At 38.9% G+C, this 16,609-nt stretch overlaps 1 protein-coding gene across 1 annotated transcript in view; it reads left to right on the top strand.

The window, feature by feature from the left end:
• The window catches only part of LOC137278816 (adhesion G-protein coupled receptor V1-like), a 134,916-nt gene that overhangs the window by 115,790 nt on the left and 2,517 nt on the right, over positions 1-16,609 (top strand). The window contains exons 86-104 of the mRNA XM_067811326.1: positions 598-744; positions 1,473-1,618; positions 1,846-2,047; positions 2,901-3,007; positions 3,275-3,391; positions 4,456-4,563; positions 5,116-5,292; positions 8,186-8,269; positions 8,482-8,542; positions 9,442-9,522; positions 10,093-10,196; positions 10,409-10,613; positions 11,005-11,109; positions 11,424-11,567; positions 11,737-11,818; positions 13,545-13,659; positions 13,811-13,968; positions 14,732-14,853; positions 15,238-15,432. Coding sequence (XP_067667427.1) covers positions 598-744; positions 1,473-1,618; positions 1,846-2,047; positions 2,901-3,007; positions 3,275-3,391; positions 4,456-4,563; positions 5,116-5,292; positions 8,186-8,269; positions 8,482-8,542; positions 9,442-9,522; positions 10,093-10,196; positions 10,409-10,613; positions 11,005-11,109; positions 11,424-11,567; positions 11,737-11,818; positions 13,545-13,659; positions 13,811-13,968; positions 14,732-14,853; positions 15,238-15,432 — 2,460 coding nt within the window. The remainder of the gene's footprint in view (positions 1-597; positions 745-1,472; positions 1,619-1,845; positions 2,048-2,900; positions 3,008-3,274; positions 3,392-4,455; positions 4,564-5,115; positions 5,293-8,185; positions 8,270-8,481; positions 8,543-9,441; positions 9,523-10,092; positions 10,197-10,408; positions 10,614-11,004; positions 11,110-11,423; positions 11,568-11,736; positions 11,819-13,544; positions 13,660-13,810; positions 13,969-14,731; positions 14,854-15,237; positions 15,433-16,609) is intronic.

Here is a 16,609-nt window from a genome sequence, read left to right as displayed (position 1 = left end):
GTAAAGTTTAAACATCTGACTGTGGAAAGTTTCATTTTATACAAATATCTTGATAAGGAAACAATGTTTTTCAAATGTACCAGTTAATTTTTAACTAATGTGACAGAGAACACCTTCAGAAACCCTGGAAATTGGAAATCATGGTGTTTCTGTTTGGATAAAAAACCAAATAGATTACAGCTGTAGATTATCCAAACAACATAACCAATTGTGGTTGTGGTGTCATTGATCACTGCAATGGTTCAGTTCATAATAGTGAGCTTCACACATTGTACCCATGCGGGGAATCAAAACACAGGTCCTTGGCCTGATGGGTTAACACATTAAGTACAATGCTACTCTGCAAGCCTGGTTCAACAACCCAAGAGCGGTTGTCTATGTTCAGGATGAGTGCATGAGATCAAGGGGGAACACTGTTGACAAAGTCACCTGGGTCATTTAATTCACTTTGCAGACTTGTGTCCTTGTTCCAGACAGAAACTTATGACTGTGGGTGAAACTCCACATTCACCCTGAATGTATTTTGTCGCACTGTCCATAGGAGCATTAAACCATCCCATCACTCACTTACTTGATCTTATCTCTGTATTTGTGTAGGTGTCATGGAAAGCAAAGAAATCAGCAAGTTCCTCGGATGCAGATGATGCTACGTTGTCGTCCCAGTTGACTGCCCTGACCGGGGACACAGTTTGTCAAGGAGGACAACAGACATGTCCACTGGTTGTCGGACTTATTGATGATGTGGTAAACACTATTAACAAGTAATGAGTTACTGTATTTGTAGATAGATACATGCTCAATACATCTCCCTGTAGAAGGTAATTCAGGTTTAGGCATATGATCTCAACTTTGTCGGACTCTAATGTGTTCCTCTCTAATCATCATGTCATTGTTTATCCAACTTGTTCCTCTCATCATCAAATCTAGTCATTGTTTATCCTCATTGTTCCTCTCATCACCATGTCCAGTCATGATGTCTATCCAACTTGTTCCCCTCATCAATGTGTCCAGTCATTGTTTATTCAACTTGTTCCCCTCATCAAAGTGTCCAGTCATTGTCATACATAGAGAACGTCACTCACCCTCTTACAGTGTACAGTAAGTGCAGATCACCGTGAGTTGATAAAGTTACAGATATCTGGGGCTTGCCAAGGATATTTTTATATTATCAACAAGCATTCATATATTTTATATCAGAAGACATGAGGGTGAGAATCTATTTATTATAAAACTCACTCTTCTTTAGTTTTCAATGAAAAATGTACATCTCTGAATACGTACTGCCATTAGACTTGCGGTGCATACCGTTGTGAAGTCATCAAGTTCATGACATCATAACAATGTCTCTGGGAGACAGTTTTGGATGATAGAAATTGTTCCCCTCTTAGCGTATGTAGTCATTGTTCAACCTGCTTGTTCCTCCCACCAGCAACATGTCCAGCCATTGCTCAGTGAATCTATTGCTGTGACAGGAACCTGAGGAGGAGTTCCAGTTTGTCGTTGAGCTCGTGGCAACTGGTGATGATGCTGAGGTGAATGAGGGGAGTAAGTTTGCCACTGTGGTTGTGGAGGCCAGTGACTTTGTGAGAGGACAGATTGGCTTCATTCAAGCTTCACTGTGAGTACTAGTTAGTTTTGACTGAAGACACTGCATGTAGATTTGTTGTGGTTGGAAGCTCATGACTTGGAAGCTCTAAACAAGATATTCTGACATCAAGTCTCTGTATGTGATAACTGGTGCAAGTTTTCTGTACCTTGTCTTTAGATTTCCTTAAATTCAAGCAATCCTGATATTTCATGATATGGAGTACATGAGAAATGACAAAACACTCGCTGGCTGTGTAGGTTGTCAATTGTTGGGGAGGACGACAAGACCGTGCGTCTGACAGTTGAACGTACTATGGGACAGAACTATGACGTGGGGGTATCATACGAGGCAGATCAGACTCCAACGACTGAAGATGCAGGAGTTGTCATCCATCCTGCACTTAAGTCTGAAGACTTCGTTGACCAGTCTGGGACCCTTCAGTTTGCAGCTGGGTCACAGGTTTGTTGTTTACAATCTAGCTGCCTATAACTGCTTAGGTTGTGCAACATGTGCTTAAATGTTTTGGATAACACTTTCTCAGAGTGAGTGAGTGAGTAAATGAGTGAGTGAGGTTTGTGTCACTTTTAGCAATATTCCAGCAATATCATGGCAGGAGACACAAGAAATGGACTTCACATATCATACCCATAGCTGAGTTTGGCTGAGAGTGAAAGTACTAGAACCTCTACTTTACTGAGAAGCTGTAATTCCAAATACTGTAAACTAGAAATATTCTGCATCAGTTTATATTTTGCGAATTTTGGGTTTCTCTTCCCCATGCAAAAAATACTTGGCGGATTAATATTAACTCTCTCTGTGCCAGTCAATCAGATGCATTCACTTATTATAAAATGATTTCCCAAATGATATGCATGGTTGTCTATTTCCTGATATCAGTGGCCTTCCGCTCAGTAATGGGAAACAATGGGAAAATGCCTCCATTTTGGAAGCTTCATACAATAACATGCAAAGCATTGTTTAATGGTGGTTATCGTTCGGAAGCTGTGAAATATATCACATATATCACTGTACCCTTGCAAAGAGTATTTTTGCAGATGTAAGAAGCGATTTCGTTGAATAAAGATTAGTTTCTAAGTAAGCTTTTCTGCCTCAGTCTGCTATGAGGACTGCGAGGTCAGAATCATGCATGTGTCCTTAAACTGTCATATTACAGCAATGGGTACGGTCCTCTCACTTTTAGTTTTGTCAGAAACGATATGAATATCTCTTAATGTTATATTTAAGTGTTGTAAATAAACAAAATTATTGTTTGGCCTGCCAAGTTTTTACGATATATCTTTATTTGTTCCAGAATTCTCGGAAGACCATAGATGTTACACTATCACCGATCACACGCTCCACCAACCCCCTACCAAAACAGTTCCGCCTCAGTCTCAAACTCCCCACAAACGGAGCTAGGTAGGGCATGCACTTTGCACTTTAAACAGCCATGTTTATTTCTGTCTGTATTAGTGAGTGAACCTTTACAGAGTTAACACTGTGGAATGCTGTTAGTTTTTTACACTCAATAGGACTTGGGTCTTCCTGTCCCCGATGTTTGATAATCTCTGAATGGAGACCTTTCTACCTTATAATCCCAAAGATGTATGGTGTATATCTTTACTTGCAACACTTTAATGAAAGCTAACCTAAGCTTGATAATGAGATTGATTGACATTTTTACAGTCTTAGTCCAACCAATGCACAGGCCATAGTCCGTATTGTGAAACAGAAGGATGTTGGTATCTGGAGGACTGTTGCTGAGAGACTTAATACACCTCTAACAGATCCAAATATTCAGAAGTAAGTGCAAAGCATTTGTTTGTAATGTCCTAAAGGACAGACCCTGTTGCCATATCTTATGTCTGAGCAATGTTTGTTTGAGGGGTTATTATGATGTTTATCATTTTGACATGTTTGTTCATTATGTTATGACACAGGTATTCATTATTACATGTTTGTTCATTATGTTATGACACAGGTATTCATTATTACATGTTTGTTCATTATGTTATGACACAAGTATTCATTATTACATGTTTGTTCATTATTACATGTTTGTGCTCTGTTCGTGTTTGTTCGTCTTGAAATGTCTTAAAAATTGATGTTTATTCATTATAACGTGTTTGAACATTATGACATGTTTGCCTGTTATTACATGTTTGATCATTACAATATGTTTAATTATAATGACCTTTTAACATTGTTATGTTTGTTCATCAAAACATGTTTGAACATTATATGTTTGTCTATTTGATCTCAATGACCTTTTAACATTCTTTTCTAATGTTTGTTAATAATAACATGTTTGAATATTATGAGCAATGTATGCTGATCATTACATGTTTCAACAATATAAATTGTTCACTAGTCATGAGGGGGACATCGTTTGATGATCCCTTGATGTTTGTTTATGTTTACTGAGTCTGAAGGGTGAGTCGACACTGGAACATAAACAAACATGGTGGTTACATCAACCCATGGGCCCAGGGGGACAAGTGAACAGTGTTTTTGTCTTACCGAACACCTCAATGTTCATTTTGAACTGTTTGAAGCACTTGTATGCAGTACTGGAGTTAGGCAACAGCCCAAACTTTACTAACATGAAGTGCTAAACAAATTCAAACAGTTTGGCATTTCCAAATGGTAGCATAGAAAAGTTATTCGTTTGTAAGCGGGGTACACTAGTTGACTCGGTCAATCTCATAACAACATTTATGAGTGAGGTTAGACAATATAATATGTTTTAGCACATTGAGATGTTTGGTTGCAATGACATGTTTGATCATGATGAAATGTATGGACATTTTGATGTTTGTTCTCTGTAACATGTTTGAACATTGTGACATGTTTGTCCTTGATGACAGCACCGTGTCTCAACTGGACTCTGTAGTGAGAGATAACCTGGATGATGACAACATGAAGCTGATAAAAGACACCCTGGACAGCATCACAAAGGAAGGAGAAAAGAGGAAGTGAGTCACTATATGCACCAGTAACCTTTGTTTGTCATAGGCATACACATTTTGACTATTATAAATAGCAGGTGACAAAAAAACAACAGTTGTTAATACATCTTTTAGTACATTATTATCATCATGGTTTAGAATATAATATACATGGAACTTTGGAACTATAGTCCACCACCCAGTTGACAGGTCATCTGTCCACCTCCCAGCTGACAGGTTGCCTGCCTCGTAATCACCAAACTGCTTCATTTTCCATTTATTCTTCCCTGCCCTTTCAACAATGCTAAAGCACTTAATGAAGCAAGTCTAGATTTTCTCAAGTGCTTCAGAGTCTCTCAACTCACTGGAGCTCCTCTGCAGTTTAAATGGAACTATTTGTGTCTATCAAAAGCATGTATATTCAGAAACCAAGCATTAGTCTGAACATGCTTGTGCGATCCCACAAAATCACAATTTTAATGGCATTCTACTCACAGCAGTGTTAGTTTAGCTGCCATGGTGTAATGTGAAATACTTGTCAAGGTAGTGCTAAACACTTCTACCTCACTCTCCCTCCAGACTCTCAGATGAGGTGATCAAAAGCACATTGGATCTGTACTGCTTACTGATGGAGCCTGGAGCCACAGATGCCCGGAGGGGAAATTTCTCTTTGGCCAAGTCCCTGGAAGCATTTGCATTCACCCTCCTGAAGGATAGGCCTTGTCTGGACCCATCTAACCCCAATGCAGGAGAACTGTGAGTAACATTTAGGGCACACTGTCCTTGTTTCTCTTATGGTGTGTGTAGGGACTTAGTGTGTGGACTGGGTTAATAAAGGCAAGCTCATTATAAATCATTTTGTCTTTGTTTCTAATTACTGTAAGTCAAAGAGAGAGAGGTGTTGTTACCCATATACTATCACCAGTGCCTCATAACTGTACTTTCAATACCTAGTTGTTTTCAGAGGAACTAGCTAAGCATGATTTCTGAATGGTGTCCTTTGGATAAAGTGTTCACATGGCTACTTCATTATAATTCCCCCTTAGCTGATTTTACATACTTTTACAGTACTACAGAAGTGTCACAAGATCTTTGAAAAGGAAATTACATTTTTTTCTGTTGATTGGTGAATTTTGAAGTATATGAGGTATGACCCTTGAGCACAACATAGGAGGATTCAGCATTTTAATTATTTGACACTGTAGTGAAAATACAGTTTAATACTGACTCACTAATATAGTTCATGATAACTGTTTTGGCTGGCACTGAATATCTGGTCAGTTCTATGAGTGTGTAGCAGTATACCTAACACCTGGATGTTAAAGTCTGATGATAAACTAATTTAAAAATATATGGCTTTCTAGAAGTAATAGGACAAATTAAGAGGAAGAAGTCATTGGATAAGCACAGAACAGCACAGCTAATCAAACAACACAGGACAGTATAGCATAACAATTTTTTTTACTTCTTCCCAAATTGCATCCCAGGGAAGCATAGTTTAGAATCTACATATATCCCTGAAGTCAACAGAATAATGCGTTCATTTAAACATCAATGACATATTGACAGGTGTTGTATCAGGTGCACTAGTCCGAGTGTGGCAACAGGTTGTCTGAATGTTTTATGTGCAGACTGTTCTTTCTCAGCTCATTTGTCGTTAGGTTCCATAATCAATGGCATTTGCAGTCTGATGGCTGGTATACTAATGGTACATCTATAGCTATAACATTGAACTGGTGTGGTATAAGATTTGGTGTACGAAGTCATACATTTACTGCTTACGGTATAACACGTTCTATGTGTGAGTAATATCTAATTTGTCCTCCACATGGTTTTAGAATATTATAAGGGTATTATCATTTGCAGAAGCCCATGATTTTTCATTAACTGCCCAACGGCTCCTGCAAATGATAATGCCCTGAAAAATAAGCATTACCATTATTATAGCTAAAATGGATAGAATTTTAATAAAACAAGAATAAAAACAACGGTATCAGTTTAGATGCATTTACTGCCAACAACAAACGACGGAGGTCACTGACACACATTTTACAAATATAGACATGTCATAGAAAAACACGAGTGACGACATTCGACCTTGAGCTTTGCCCATACTACCAGCTGCCATTGTTTTCAGTGATAACCAACGTTAGACTTCAAGTCGATATTTTCATTGATATATGTTGTCAGTTATGGTACAATTGTTATGGTTGGCACAGGCAGGAAAGTGCATAATGGCACAGGCACATGTGACGAATGTGAGCTTTAGGTGATTGAACTTCAACAGCTGAGCTACTTATGATGTCACCCAACAACGGGCTTGATAATGGTCCGTCGTCAAGCATTTTGCGGGTATTATCAAGTTGCTGTGGCCCGCTCATTTCTGATAATGTGCAGTCGTTTTAATGATAATTCTAATCATTTTAGCTACAAGAAACTATAACCATTGCATAAGAAGGTCCACTAAGAAAATACATTGTAAGCATGTGTAAAATTTGCCAGTCTTATCCATGTGAGCATGCCTGATACATCTACATGTTAGGTATTTCAAAAAAGAATTTCAGAATTCCTGAAGCCTGGCCTCGATTTCTCAAAACAAGCTTAAGCTTTTACTCAAATCTCAAACCGAGTATGACAATTTGGAGCAGATGAATTTTTAACTCAACATTTGTTCTAAGATAAAAATGTCCAGACAACTTAAGGATACATCCATCAAACTCAGATTGACTACTATACTTTAGTTTGATATCACTTTCAGTGTATTCTGAGAAATGTATTTTCTTGTGTTTTTTCAGATTTTAGTAAAAACTCTGACTTAAGGTTGTCTTGAGAAATCAGGGCCTAGTCAATTTTGTGACAACATAGATAATTTTGTTGTCGTAAATATTACATCTCTCATTTGAACGTTCTTGTATGGAAAAGTATGAAGAATATTTGGAGCGATACTTGGCAGAGTATTAGGCGCTGGGACGTGTAAATGTGCGACAGTGTTTGAATCAAGGGATTATGGGATGACATGTATTGAAACAGTACAATAATTATATAAGCTGTATCTCTTGGGGGTAATACAGTATGATGTATGCCTCTTTGCAACCATGTTACCCAAGCCACCATGTTAAATATATGACATGAAACAAAAACTGCGTCTGCCTCTCGACAGGATTTTTTAAATAAGTGAAACATATTCTGACAAGCCTAAAACTGCCATGAAAATGGTTAATTATGTTTAAGTTGAACATTCAAACAATTCAAAGTGTACATATTTTCAATAAAGGACCGAAAGTCAGTGAAATATATCGCGACATAGTGAACTCAAAAACAACTAATCAAACGATTTTTTTAACTCCTGAAACTACACAAGTCATATTACGATGTCATATGATTGTTAGCTATACAGCTTCTGTGCGGAGTGTTTGACGGTTACCATGGCAGCGGGTAATGTATTTTCCAGTTTTTACCCCCCTAGGAGGAGTGACACCGAAACTTGTCAAAGCATCATTGTCCAATAAAATTAAATTACTTCACATGAAGGTAACATAATGTGAAATAAATATGTTTCCCTGTTTTTTTTGCACAATATCAGTTTTCAAGAACAGTGCTCTAGATATGATGACAGTGGTATGACAGATCCAGGTCTGTTTTCTTACAGAGTATCTCGTGCATGTAACACAGTCAAACTGTCAGTTGGGAGAATTCCAGCAGACACCCTGGCAGGATTCAGCTTCACAGGGCAGTGAGTATCTTCACTATTAGAAATGTAGACTCTTCAGAACCAGCATCACATGGTTCATAATGCATCCTGTTTCATGCTTGCTTAAATAGACAGGAATGTTTAAATTACCATTGACAGATGTTGCAAACATTGTGTCTCCAAACCATTTTGTTATCCAAATTTAAAGACGGCAGCAGTCATGATCATAATCATTGTGATTTTGTTCATTTTAGGCGCAGCGATGAATTTAAGTTTCCAAGCAAGATACCCAATATGCCTTCCACAGGAACAGAGGTATGCTACCTACAAGCATCCATTGTGGATGAGGATGAAATATTAAGAATAGATGCTTTATCCTAACCTCACACATGAACCTTATAGTATCTGAATGATGTGTTTAGTCCAGAGAAGGCCTACACACACTATTTACATACTATCCAGATAATGTGTGAGATGTGTCTTTCCCTGGACTAAGCACACCATTTACTCACAATCAGGTTCATGTGTGAGTGGTGATCTTCCAAGACTAAACACACTATTTACACACACAGTCATCCAGGCGACACAATCAGGTTCATGTGTGAGTGGTGATCTTCCAAGACTAAACACACCATTTACACACACAGTCATCTATGCGACACAGTCAGGTTCATGTGTGAGTGGTGATCTTCCAAGACTAAACACACCATTTACACACACAGTCATCTATGCGACACAGTCAGGTTCATGTGTGAGTGGTGATCTTCCAAGACTAAACACACCATTTACACACACAGTCATCTGTGCGACACAGTCAGGTTCATGCATGAGCAGAGATATTTCTTAGACTATACACACCAGAGGAGGTCACCTCTCACAAAAGAGACTGTAGAGAACACAGAGATGGGCTTTAGACATTCTGCTTGTATTGGGAATTGAATCCAGGAAAATGCAAATGCTTTAACCACTAGCCTACCCCTTTGAAGTATTTTTTTCTATACTATGCAAATGCACACTGTTGTGTACTGCAGCCCTGACTAGATGTTGAATGTATATTGATTTTTAACTTCTGGCTGGTTTTCCACATCTGTTTTACACTCAGGATTATTCATGAATGTGGAAAGGGGAAATCACTGCTGTCAAAACGAATTATACTTAGTGAAAAATCCATACAAAACACCAATGCATTTACCTGTATGTCTGTCTATTTCCAGTGTAAGGATGTCCACTTCATAGAATATAACAGCGACCTCTGGTTCCAGTCAGAAACCCCAACAGCATTACTGAACAGCAAGGTAAGGGGACACAACTTGTCACACAGAGGACCTCAAATCCCTATGTTTTTGTAAAGAGGAATGTAAATGGGTATTGCAGTTGTGTGGTGGTAGGAGAAAGTATGGTGAGGGCTCTGTTTTAGTTCACAGGATCTTCATCAAATAAGAATAAGCAAAATGTTCAGAAATGAAAGAAACCTGAACAGTGTTCATTTCAACGAATGTTTATGTTGAGTGGTAAGCTGATTTTGTCTGTGTACGGAAACAGTATCCACATTGGCAAAGATTTCATCTTGGAAATTGGGCTTGTTCGTTCTTTGATTTTCTCTTGAATATGGAAAAAACATCCTTGTTGTTGCGTTGACAATGCCAATGTACTTGAACATATCAGAAGAAAGAAAACTGGCACGTGCTCATTTGAACATGTCACATTGTTATTACTAGGTTTTCTACAAATGTCAAACAGGACATTTTGAGTGGCCTTATCCTACCTCAACCATTTATGCTAAAAACTACCAGGACAATGGATTGCCTGATTAGGCTATAATTATGAAGCTGTTCAAGTATTAACTCCTTGCTCTCCTTTCAAAGATCATATCGGTCGGCATCAAGGGTCAGCCATCAGAGCATTCAGAAGATCCTGTCACATTCAAGATCCACAGTCCAGACCGGCGGGTGTCCACATCCACAGCAGAGTAAGTCAGTCACTTAGCAAGCTGTTCTTTTGTTTGATTGGTTGAGTTGCTCCATTTCCGCATGTGAAGACTCTGGAATAGTAACACTTTTGCTGCAGAATTATCCAGTGTAGTTATGCTATTGCTGCTGATTCATGCCGTGGTAGGGTTGCACTTTTGTACAGAGAGATGATCTATTAGTAACACCTATGTTTCACCTTGGCTTGCTACAGGTGTGTGTATTTTGATGAGACTGAACGCAGGTGGACAAATCCTGCAGATGTATGTAAGGTGACAAATCCCGTGACTCTGGGAGACGAAGACTTTGTGGGATGTTCATGTAACCACATGACAAGCTACTCTGTGATTGCCCAGACAAGGGACCCTGGTTTGGTGTACTATGAGCTGTGGTTCTACATCTGTTGTGCTATTTGTATGGTAGGTACACATTCTATAGGTCAGATGGCCATTTAGTGAAATCCTTCTGCATTCTGTGAATGAAATAAATGCCATGAAATTGTTATCATTAATTTGCTATAGGTTGTTAACAATGTATGGCAAGTTGACCAAAGTAGGGGACCGTTCATAATTTATGGCTATCGGGCTGTAATAATGATTTTAAGGGGGGTCACCCTGGGGAGGTAGGGGGGTCATCAATCTTTGTACATGTTCTGGAGGGTGGGGGTCACTGATTTTGTACATGACTTCTGTATATGACAGTATGTATGTTGATATGACTTTGTCTGTTAATGTGACTGTACATAAGATTATTGCATGCACACATGTATGTTAGAGTATGTGACTATAGGTGCCTTACTTTGTCCTCCAGGCTTGTCTTCTGAGTGTGATAATCCTCCATCACGTCTGCTTCCAACAGCCCATGATATCTGCCAGCCTGTTCATGCATCTTCTCTTTGCTGCCTTGGCCACACTGGTAAGGATGGACACCATTAGCCAATCAAGAAGGATACAGTCATTGTCATGCTCCAGTCCTGGGTTTGATTCTTTTGTTAAATTCAAGAAAATGAAAAGAATATTTCTGATAGTGGCACTGAGGTCAGTTTGCTATTTAGTTCATAATGGACACATCCAGGCCCCAAAACTGGGTAGAAGTCAGCATCATGATTCTCTTTGCACAGTCCCTTGGCCTTGTCAGGATATGTTGCAATAAGTTCAAATCACAGTTTGCTGTGATTGATTATGAATTGTTAAGTACATGTACATTAGCCTGTTCTATTTCTTCTCCAGCTGTGCATGGTGCTGTCAGCCTACCTGAGTAAAAGTCAGCTCCTCCTTGTGTACTCAACCACTGACAACAACTACAGGTGCATCATAATGGGGCTGTTCCTGCATTACTTCTTTGTTGCTCAGTTCACCTGGATCATGACACTGGTAAGAATCTCATTACCTACAGGTGAGATGTTCTTGCATTATTGTCTCAGCTCATCTGGAGAAACTGGTAAGAACTGTCAGTTCAAATCAGATTTACTGTATTGTAATATAACTGATTGTTTAAATGTACTACTAGTAATATATAGGACTACCCCACTTTCTCTTACAGGCTGTGAACCTGTGGAATCTTCTCGTAATGAATGATGAACATACAGAGAGGAAATATGTTCTCTTCTTCTTCCTCGGATGGGGTGAGTTGAACACTAGCTATGTCGGCAGTACTGTTATATACACACTTAAGGCATAGCTGAACAAAGGTCAGTCAACAAGAGCACATGTCTGACTGAAGTTCATTTCCTGCTTGAGCAACTGCTTGAATTTACATAGTTGATCACGCGAGATAATATATATGATAGATAATATCCTGCATTAGGAATAAACAGCTAAATGGCGAGTTAAATACATAGTGTTTAATCCTAATGCAGGATATTAAAGGTCACATGCAACCAAAAAATCAAATATAATTAAAACACAATTATGACTTATTCATGACACATAATATACATTGCTGCTTGTTAAAAAACAAATAAACAAAATTATAAGCATACAGTCGTGATTCAAAAGTGCAATATTTTGGACTTACTTCCCTCGGAACGAAGTCCTCGGGAGACCAAACCCAGTCGTAGTGGGTGGATGTGCACTTAAGTGTAACGATGGCTTGAGATTGGCTGGTTCATTTGCTTTTATGCTGAGGGCTCAATGTGTGTACAGAAAGATGATTTTAGAAGTATGGCGAGTCACAAGAAAGTAAGATTTTTTATGGATAACAACTTCTTTTATTGTACTTGATGCGTCATTTCAGTATGGATTTATATACCATTGTCAAACAAATTCATATACACTAGAAAAAGTTGTCATCCATAAAGAATGTATATATAGAGATGTTGGGCTTTGTAAATACATTGTTCTCTAAATTTGCGTTTGATCCAATAAAAAATCATCTCTGTAGAGATGGTGAAGTACCGCGTTGCTGGAAACTGTCATTCATTAAAAAGTACAAAGAAGGACTTGCAATTGACAAGAGTTTGCACCAGTTTCTGTCATGTCCAGTTATACGAGAAAGAACGAATGTAATTTATTTGCAACCCAGAGACATAAAAACATGTCATGAGTACAAGTATCACACCAGCCTAATTACACAATGTGGCAGAGAAAGGACTCGGGTGCACGAGTCATAAATCAGTTTATTTTGTTTATGGCGTATAGCCTCTGTTAAGTTTAAATTGCATGTGGTCAATGATTGAATTTGTGTATTGTGTATTGCCTTTAGCAGACAGGCAGGCAGACATGTAGGTGTCAATAAACCAGACCTTGAGCTTTCTCTGTGACAGAGGCTGCTTACCACAATCAAAAATTTTTTTTATGTAACGAATAGATTATTTACTTGTGACACAACCAAGATTGGACTACTGCTCATGACCTCATACTCAGGCATACTGTTTCAAGCTCAACAAATCTATTCACTGTGCATGCATTAGCATGTGTTATATGCAGCACAACTGTTGAAACCGCTTTTTCCCCAAGCGCTGGGGGAAATTTAGTGAATTGTTTGATTTTGCAGACTTATTTTTCATTGCGTTGTTTTTTTTCAACTTTATAGGCTGAATTAGCATTTTTGATGATTTGTTTTGGTAAGTGCATACTGAAAGGTACCAGAATCTGTAAAGTTGTAGTTTATCTTGCATGTGACCTTTGTCCATCCCAAAACACAAGTGTGTTATAACCTATTTATCATAGCGATATCATTTGTCACAGATCATGAACGATCACTTTGAAAGTAGCACCTAACATTTGCATATGACCTCTCTAATTTGCATCAATATCCATATATGACTCCAATGGATACTGAAAATATCCATTGGTTTTATCCTGCCAAGAACACTATCCACTGTATAATAAAAACTGTTATTGTTTCAGGGCTACCATTGTTGATGGTTGGAATTTTCTATGCAATAGTGTACAGCTTGTATAAGTATGTGTACACATTGCCTGTAGACTTCATATATGGAGATGTCAACAACAATAGTGAAATGTGAGTATCTGTCTACATAATAAGTTGAAAGCATTTCTTTAGTAGTAAACTATGTATAACTATATATACTTGTAGCAAGACTATGTATATCTATATACTAGTAGTAAGACTAGGTTTGTCTGTCCAATCAACCATATGAATGATTTTACAGGTGCTTCATAACCAACCCGTATGCTGCCCTGGGTGGTGTCATTGTCCCAGTGTTGATCATCCTTGTCATGGTGTGTGTGGTCTTCATCAAAGCCTTCCAGATGTCTGGGCAGTGGGAATCCTACGATGACATCTACAGGGGCAGATACAACAGGATGGGTGAGTCCTAGAGGGGATTACAACAGAGTGTGTCCTAGAGGGTATAGAAAAGATGGGTTTAGGATGTGACACAGCTTGTGGGTGTGCCCTAGACTGGATTACAACAGAGCCCTAGACTGCATTTCAACAGAATGTGTCCTAGAGGGTCTTGGGAGTGGACACAAATGGTGGGTGAACCCTAGCTTGGATTACAACAGTGTGCCCTTCAGGGTATAGAAAGGTTGGGTCCTAGAGGATACACAGTGGGTGGGTGCGTCCTTGAGGGGATTACAAGATTGTTGGTTGTAGAGGTGATAGAAAGGGTCAGACCTAGAGGGTTATATGACAGGTCTAAGAGGGGATACACCATCCGGTCATTGAAAGGGATAAATCAGGGTACATAACAAATATTCTGTATCAACAAAACTTGATGTGATGAACAATAGGGACATTCCTTTTAAAGGGTTGAATTCTAAGATAAATGTGTGTTGCGAAACATGTGCCTGCTAAATCCCAGCATGAGTCCAGTAATGTCGATACGTATCATGAACGTGAAGAAATTGTCTTATATGCAAACTGGCAAAGGTGAGGGAACATTTGGCTTGTGTGAAAGATACCCATGGATCAGGCCTGAAGTTTATATCACTGTTTACAGTAATTTGAATGCTGCACTTACATGTATATCCCTGTGGTTTTGGGGAACTGTTTAACCTTGTGAGACTTCTTGTACATGTACACAGTGTATGCTCTAGTATAGGGACTAAATGTTGGGTGTTGGTTCCAGAGATCAAGCTGATGTTGCTCGTGTGGGGGTTGCTGGCGCTTACCTGGTTGTGGGCTGGGCTACACATGGTGTACGGCCAGCTGTGGTTGATCGTCCTCTTCTGTGTGTTTATTCTTATACTGGTAAGGCAGTGTATTAATTTCAAACTGATTTTTCAAATACGCTGATACTAACATTTTGATGCAATCTTAATGTGCATTCACAACGATGAACAGAATGTGCTTCACAATCATGGCACATATATGACAATACAGTGTCCAAAATATTTGACTTTATTTAAATCAAATACACTGACTACTTGAAAGCAAGTAAATATAAACTGTTACATGGGATCAAATCCTGGTTTCCCATGTATCATATCTAGGTTTGTCAATATCCTACCTGCTTGTGGGTTCTAACAAAATGATAAATGGGAAACTACTTTCATCCAGCATCAATCTCACTTGATTTAAAGTATCTACTGTTGAATTCAACTCACTCATACACAACGATTCCTCTTGCTCTAGGGCTTGTTCACCTTCATCGTCTATGGAATCCTTCGCAACCCGTGCATGCCATACTACAGCACACACAAAGCAAGCTATGCCGTCAGCATCAATGACTTTGACTCCATCCACCCATCGGCAGTACCACACTACCACTATCAGCCGTCACCTGGGCCTGCCAGCTTAAAGGGCTCGAGGGCCTCCCTTCTACATGAGGTACGTACTAATAGGTGTATCTCCCTTCTACATGAGGTACTTACAAATACGTTATCTCCCTTCTACACGAGGTACACACTGATAGGTTTATCTCCCTTCTACATGAGGTACTTACTAGTAGGTTTATCTCCCTTCTACATGAAGTAGGTACTACTAATAGGTTATTTCCCTGTTAGGTACGTAGGTAGATAAGTTTGTAGGGCGACCTTGGGCCTTAAAAGGCTTATATGTGCCCAACGCTAAACAAACAGTTAACTTTTTGTCCAGTTAAATTACATCATACTTATCTGTTTTAACGAGGACATCTCTTTTATACTAGTAATAGAGTTACCTCCCTTCTGTATCAGTAGTAATAGGGTTACCTCTTTTCTACATGTGGTTTGTACTAATAGGGTCATCTCCCTCATACATCAACAATAACAGGGTTACCTTCCTTCTGTATCAATAGTAATAGGGTTTATATCCTTCTACATCAGTACTAGTAGGGTTATCTCCCCTCTATATCAGTACAAGTAGGGTTATCTCCGTTCTTCAATAGGTAGGTGCCAGTAGGGTTATCTCTTTCTTACATTAATAAGAGAGGATATTACAGGAAAGCCCATGTCATACTACGAGTGGCTAAATGTAGGTATTGCCCGAGAGAGAGTGATGGATATGTTATGTTTGCCCCCCCCCCTGTAGGTAATAAATAGGGTTGTCTCACTTTTGCAAGCAGTACTAAGAGGGTAATCTCCCTTCTACATCAGTTACACTTCCCTTACATATGTGAAGCAGGCCAAGCTCCTAACAGCAATTGCCTGTTTGTGGAGTTCTTTATACCATCACTGCCTCCAGACACAATAAACCTGTGAATTTCTTGAGTCCTATAACAATCCCATTAGATGTTAGCATGTCATTACTGCATGCTTTGGCTCTCTGTTTTCCCATCAGTATAAACATAGCAACACAGTATCTTACAGGGCTGGAACAGGTCTAAATTTTCTAGGTACCCCACCCCTTATTACCCTACCCCACCAGGAGACCTGATTTGTTAATTAATGACATCAAATTTGTAAGAAATGGCAATGTATTCTTCAGCTTGGAGGCTAAACGTTTCTCAGTATCTTAATCATGCAATGCATTCAAAACAGGTTAAAGTAAATTATGTCTAAATCTTCAAAGATAGTGCAACTTTTGA

Source organism: Haliotis asinina, chromosome 3 (genome assembly GCF_037392515.1).
Source record: "Haliotis asinina isolate JCU_RB_2024 chromosome 3, JCU_Hal_asi_v2, whole genome shotgun sequence".
In the NCBI taxonomy this organism is placed as follows: Eukaryota; Metazoa; Mollusca; class Gastropoda; order Lepetellida; family Haliotidae; genus Haliotis; species Haliotis asinina.
This window is presented reverse-complemented; position numbering and strand designations above follow the sequence as displayed.